Raw genomic sequence first — 6,705 nt, 5'->3', positions numbered from 1 at the left:
TTGGGGGGGGGGGGGGGGGCGAGCAGGCAGGTGTTCCTTTTCCTTGTAAAACTATGTAAGATCACAACTGAAGCTCACCTTTTTCAGGGAAGCAGGAAAAAGGTTATTTTAATTACTTGGGATAAATGGATTGAGAATTCCAAATCATTCTTCATTCATTTCCAAGTTTCCATCTCTTTGATCTTGAGGACTTTTTTTTTTTTTTTTTTTTAAACAAAGGGGAATTACCTGGACCAATAAAATATTTTCACTTATGATTTATTAGTGAATCAAAAAGGCAACTGTACAACAATCTTCTTTGCATAACACCATTCATGCTTACTCTGTCAGCTGAGCAAGCCTTCAGTTGTTTAAACCTAGGAGAACTATCTCCATTCACTCACCTCTCTTTTTGCTTTGAGAAGGAACATTTCATCAGTTTGCTGGAAAGAATATTTTAGGGCCTCAGATGGGTTCTTAAGGAATTCATCATGGAGTGCTATGTTAACATGTAAATGAGTTGCTGCATAATTAGCGGCATCCACTCCACCATGGCCATCAAATACAGCAAAGTACGCACGATCAATGTCATCCTTTTGACAGGGGAGACAGGCAAATTGTTCAGAAATAAAAGTTAATTGCCAGACTTTATTTGATTCAAGCATATAAACATAAGTCTGTGCGTGCATGTGAAAGCTAGTGTGCAGAGATGTTTGCTCACACTATGTTATGTTAACACATGTAACTGACTTCCCTTGGGAACAAAAGGGAAGACAGTGACATGACTTAGCAAACAGACTTAAAGAACATGTATTAGGACTCCCAGGTCCTATCTGAGACTCTTCCACCAACTTGTTGCTGTGTAAGCTCAGACTGTTTGCAATCCTTATGTAAAATCAGCAGAACATATTTCACAGGAGCATTATGTTACCTTTCTTTGTTTATTGCTGATGATGTAACACCCCTGAAATAGACTAGAAATTGAAAGAGCTGGCTGGGGGGTTGTTTATTCCTGCTACCTTTTCATTAATTCCCAGGTATCCTCACCCAGAATGCTACTTCTCATTTTTGCACCAATTCTGCAAAGGCGGCAACCCCACCTTCTAGTTCCCCTCTCCATCCACACACCTTGTGTGGTACCGTATTTCCACCAACTGTCTGCTATGTCAGGGCACTAGTTAGCCCAAGGACAGATATATAGCAGATCTTTGCTTCAGCACAAATTTAATAATGAGCAGATGGCAATGAATCTTTCATAGCACATCCTACAGCTCCTCAGCTACTAAGCCATTTGTGACTAGAAGTATTTGAATACTACAACTGACCTCTCTTGGCAGAGTGAGTTCCGACACAAAAACTCACCGTCATGCCAAAGAGCTGGTTGAATTCCAGGAGAGAAACATGCCTGTCCTCCATTTTTCGGCGAGTATTGCGTATAGCATGGATAGAAACAAGGAGGAAGCGCTTCAGCGGCCTCAGCAGTGGCAGTTGCTTCTGCCATTCACAGCAGATGTCCCGGAGCTTATTAAAGAAATAACGCTGCAAGGAAACTCCATCCAGCACTGACAATGCAAAGACAAAAATATAACTTGGTTGTATGTTTGAGCGTGAACTTATTCATTTTTCTTCTCTCTCTTATCTACCCCATCATTTGCCCCTTATCCTTTCCTGCAAGTGTACGCATAATCCTGTAGAAGGAAAGTCTCAACATAATCTATTCAAGCAGGTCTCTGAATTAGATGCTGATCTCCATCCCTCCCCATAATCCAGATTTTAGAAAGAGGAATGCTATGGTTATACAGTACGTTGCCTACAAAAGTCATCATCTTGGGATACCACAGAAATCATTATTCCCAAGAGGTTATTTGACTCCTGCCAGGTATTTGAGCCCTGTTTTTCTTAAGCATGTGTCAATTTATCCATATGGATCAAATTTCTGGCAGAAGTTGAGTAAACTCTTGAGAATAATGGCAATAATGGGCAACAGTACAATATTATGGGTAACAAAAAGCTTTCCTTCATCAGTTTACTAGAAGTTACTGCTGAAGTTCAGAGGCTATCCAACAGCTAAAAGCTCTTAACAGATATAGACTAATGAACATCACTATAGGGTCCTAAATTTATTCGGAAAGTTAGACATGCAATGCCCATCATAGGGAATTACAAGTCCAGTATGCTATGCATATTGGTGGAAACACACCCCTTTATAAAAGAAAGCAATTGGGTGTGGGTAAGGATAGCCTTTAAAACTGTGAGGAGGGTTTATTGCTGTCCTGGACACAAATATTACCCTGGATTAAACCTGACTTTTGTCCAGCTGAACTACATTCACTGAAAACAATGGACAATTTTGGGGTCAGCTGCGCAACAGCCCAACAGAGCCAGACTATAGTTGAGCTTCATAGTTTAAGCTATTGTCCTCAATCATTTTCACAGCAGTGGATTATAGTATGGTAAAACCAGAAGGGATAGAAGAACATCTCTGCCATGTTGCCCCTTCGCCATTACAGAGCAGAATTACACCACCATAGACTGTAAAATGAAAAGCGCACCAGACACACAAATCCTTTCCTGGACACATCTCAAATGTGATTAATCCAAGTTTATTGTTCACCAGACTGAATAGTGTGGTATTTGTGATCACAACTAGCTTAGCAAGGCAGGGTCTCTCAGACTATGTCGCAATTTAAAGTTTTGTTGTGAAAGCAAGAACTCAGTGATGAATGAACTGGTTTAAAGAGTTTAAGGGGAACATTCATACAGCTAAAGCATGTTGCTAACCATCTGAGTGCTTTCTATTTTAGTCAATAAAGAACTTCAGAGTTGTAAACTACCTTCTCTATTTCTATGCTATAGTGACTCTTGCTAACACTGCTAACATTAAGGCTGCCTCAGCATTCCTTTTTCAACTCGTTTCTCAAGCATTTTCATTTCATCCAGAACACTGGATGTCGAACTTCAGATAATTCTTTGTTCCTGAAGAATGAACAGAATTTTTATTTAATACATCATCCAATCACTTTTGATTTGCTTATATGCAAAACTGTAATAAGCAAGGTATTTAAATACTGCTAATGTAGCGAATGTACTTCTCAGCCACATTTACATATAATATGATCACTACAGAAGCTGGCCTATATATACAGTTAAAGATAGTTTAAAAATGAAAAATTATTACTCTCCAAGACTGAGGATACATTTCATTAACCAATATTCCTTATGCATTTAAATTCCTTAGGCATTTAAATAGCATGAAGGTAGGTTAATACATTCACGTTTTTTAAATGTATTAAAATAGATTTAATTTAAATACCAATGGTATTTTGGTCCATAATGCTTCTCTAATCCCCACTCAAATTCTTTTTAAAAGAGTTGTTAAAATAATAAATCAATACATGCTAGTTACTTGTATTACAGTAATACCTACAGGATGAGATGCTACTGCGCTACGTACTGTATAGAGTGAAAGATGCAATCAGAAAACAGGGCAAGGAACATGCAGGAACGCTGCTTAGACCAGGGGTGGGCAAAAAACAGGCCACAGGTCAGATCTGGCCCACTAGGCCATTCTATCCGGCCCGCGAGTCCCCTAAAAATTTTTTTAAAATTAGTATTTATCTGTCCTTGGTTCCTGTCAAAAGTCACAGGAAGAGCCAGGGGCAATAGGACCCAGGGAAAGCCCTGGTAGGCTCCTGCAACAGCAGGGCCCGCCCACCCCAGCCGGAAGCCCAGCCTGGGATCATGTGGCTCCTCCAGCACTGGAAGCTCAGGTAAGATAGGCAAAGGAGGGGAATGGGACGAGCTGGTGCCGAGCACAGGAAAAAGTGCCCCCCTGACCCGTGGCCCGCACTCCCTGCTGCAGCTGCTCGCTGGCAGGTTACAAGATGGTGCTGAATGTGGGGAAAAGAGGCCCCGCCCCATGCCCGGCACTCTGTGCTGCATCCACTCGTAGCCCATGTGGGGCTGCCTGTGCCTGCTCAGAACAGCCCCACATGGGCTGCGACCAGCTGCAGCAAGGAGCGCGGGCCATAGGGAGGGGGAGAGGCTGCTTTCCCTCATGCTCAGCACCAGCTCGTTCGCTGCTGGTGAGCAAGGGGTCGGGGCTGCATGGTGACCCCCGCCTGTACCGTGGGGCCCACACCAGTGTCCCAGGGCCAGCGCCAGCAGGGCCAGCGCCAGCAGGGCCCAGAGCAGGGCAGCAGAGGTACAGGGGTCCTGGCCAGCAGGGGCTCTATGGAGCTGGGCCAGCTCCCTCCTCTCCCTGCTGGTGCAGCCCAGCCCAGCTCCACAGACCCCTGCCACCTTGCACTCTGCACCAGTGCTGGCCCTGGGACATTGGTGCCAAGATGGTGACCGGGGGGGGGCACGGCACCGCACCTACCCATGTGGCCCTCAACAGCTTGCCAAAACTGGGTAAGTGGCGCTCCACCTGAAATAATTGCCCATCTCTGGTTTAGACACTGCAGCTTCAAGGTTAATGTTCCTTGCTGAGGCTAGATAATGCAAGTATTAAGAGTGGGCAATTTTACAGAGCATCTTGCATGGAACAGTTAAAGAAGATTTTGGCCCAGCCTTGGCATTTCACCGTCTTTATTGAAGGGATTAATGTCTGTGCAACTCCTTGAAGCATTAATGATTACAGGGTAGCTAGGAACCATCAGCAGGAGTGAACAAGGCAAATGTGATCTTGCCTGGAAACTAGGCAAGATGTTTCCAGTAGAAACAGAGAAGCATTACTGACATTGTGCAGGCACTCGGCAAATCATCACCTGAAATAAAGTGTAAAAAACCTGGTCACTCATGTCCAAGAAAGACTTGTTCAAACTGGAGGATGCAGAGAAGATCTACTAGGATGCTATCCTATGAGAGGAGCCAAGAAGCTTGGCTTACCTAAACCAGCAAAAAAGGGGTCATAATTGTTCCCTATAAATACATCAGGTGAGTGAATACCAGTAAGAAGGGGAGGAGCAGAAGAGATGTGTGTGCTGAAGAACAATATTAACACAAGAACAAATATGCACTGGTGGGCTCTGAATAAGTTTAAACTGTCTATTAGAAGAAAGTACCTAACCATAAAAAGGAATGGGGTTCTGGAACAAGCATTCATTAAGGAACAGTGGGAGGCAAATAACCTAACTAATTTTAATATGGTGCATGATCAGTTTATGAAAGGGATTATGATCATTTGGTTGCCTAAAATGCTGGGTGCAGAAATCAGTGACTCAGAATGTCCCTTTCAGTTTTATATTCCTTCTGCCATTTGCAGGGAAACAGAAGAATAAACAATGGTAAAAATCTCACAAAGATAACATAGCTACATCAGGACACTAGATGAAAGTACTCATTTGGCTTTTGGAAAAATGTCTGTCCTATGGACATTTTACTACTCTCAATTCCTAAACAGTGATAATCTCTTTTTGGGCTACGTCAGATATATAAGATCAAGAACAGGTTCACTGATCCAGGGTCCACCCTCTCCAAAGTTAACTAAGGGCCGAGATGAAACAAAAACGCAAACCCAGTAAGCACAAGAGAACATGTAATCTTGCCATGTTGTTGTGTTGCTGCTGCATTTCACCTCATAGATGAGTGCACTAAAATTGCTGAGGAGAGCTACACAGAGACTGCAGATCACTCTGTTGACAGAGTGTGTCAGGTACTTTGGGATCTTTCTAGATGAAGGGTGCTACTGTAAATGCAAGGTCATCAAGATCATTATCATGCAGTTAAAAGGGAGGGCAGCAGTTAGGAAGACAGTTTACTGGAGCATGAAAATAGAATGCAGTAAGATTCTCTTCTTTACAGCTTCAGGGAATCTTTACTTTAATCATTTTAGGCAGTGCAAGTCTAATGAATTACTGTTTCTCTCATCAAGCCTTATTGTTCTACCAGTTGTTCCAGAAAACCTCTGGTTGAAGATCCTTACTGTGTGAAAGATCAGCACCTGAAGTTCCTTCGATCTTCTTTCATGCCAGGAACACATTCACTCATTTAGCTCATTTTCTGTTTGGCAGGCAAGGTCCTTTGGGTAGATGTGAGATCTTTTATTTGACCAACTAAATAGTTGGAAAAAAGTTCTTTGCAAGCTTTCGAGCACAAGCACCCTTCTTCAGGCAATCGTTTTCCGTTTCACACCACCACCTCCCAGAATTTTGCTCCCCTGCTTTTATTAGTTATGTAAGCTTTATACTGTTAATGGACTGAGTGCAGAGTACCAGTTATTCTAACTCAAGACCTTCAGCGCTTCTGTTTAAATTGATGGAATGTTTGCCCATCCTCTTGGATGGTTTGCTTTTCTGGTATCTCTTTCAGATTCATAAGAAAGCCCCTTATTTAAATGTACTCAAATTCTACATGGGGCCCAATAACAGATCCATGATTTCTACTCAGTGATTTCCCAGCTTATCTGGCTACAAAGCTCTAACCTCAATGACCTCTACCCCCAGAACACAATCTCTAAAATTAAAATCAACTGATATGAATAAAGGCAAACCTGCATTAAGTCATTGGCAGGCAAACTGTACCTCCTTGTCTTTGTGCAACAGTTTACTACAGGGGGTACTTGAGAGGCCCTAGGGCAGAGGTCAGCATCACCTAGCACATGTGCCGAGCATGGCACGGAAGGCCATTTTGCTCGGTACACCACCACTAGCCCGACCTCCAAGCAGCTGCTACCAGCCACAGAGCTGCTACCAGCAGGCAGCTGAGAGGCTGGCAACCCCGACG

The 6,705-nt window shown here is 43.1% G+C and overlaps 1 protein-coding gene across 1 annotated transcript in view; it reads right to left on the bottom strand.

Moving 5' to 3' along the window:
• Positions 1 to 6,705, bottom strand: part of PPM1F (protein phosphatase, Mg2+/Mn2+ dependent 1F) — a 55,113-nt gene that overhangs the window by 14,100 nt on the left and 34,308 nt on the right. Inside the window, exons 4-5 of the mRNA XM_025201528.1 lie at positions 1,342 to 1,541; positions 384 to 572 (exon numbers count right to left, since the gene is read on the bottom strand). Coding sequence (XP_025057313.1) covers positions 384 to 572; positions 1,342 to 1,541 — 389 coding nt within the window. The remainder of the gene's footprint in view (positions 1 to 383; positions 573 to 1,341; positions 1,542 to 6,705) is intronic.

Source organism: Alligator sinensis, unplaced genomic scaffold, assembly GCF_000455745.1.
Source record: "Alligator sinensis unplaced genomic scaffold, ASM45574v1 scaffold570_1, whole genome shotgun sequence".
Classification (NCBI taxonomy): domain Eukaryota; kingdom Metazoa; phylum Chordata; order Crocodylia; family Alligatoridae; genus Alligator; species Alligator sinensis.
The sequence above is the reverse complement of the archived record's forward strand: the minus strand, read 5'-3'. Positions and strand labels throughout refer to the sequence as shown.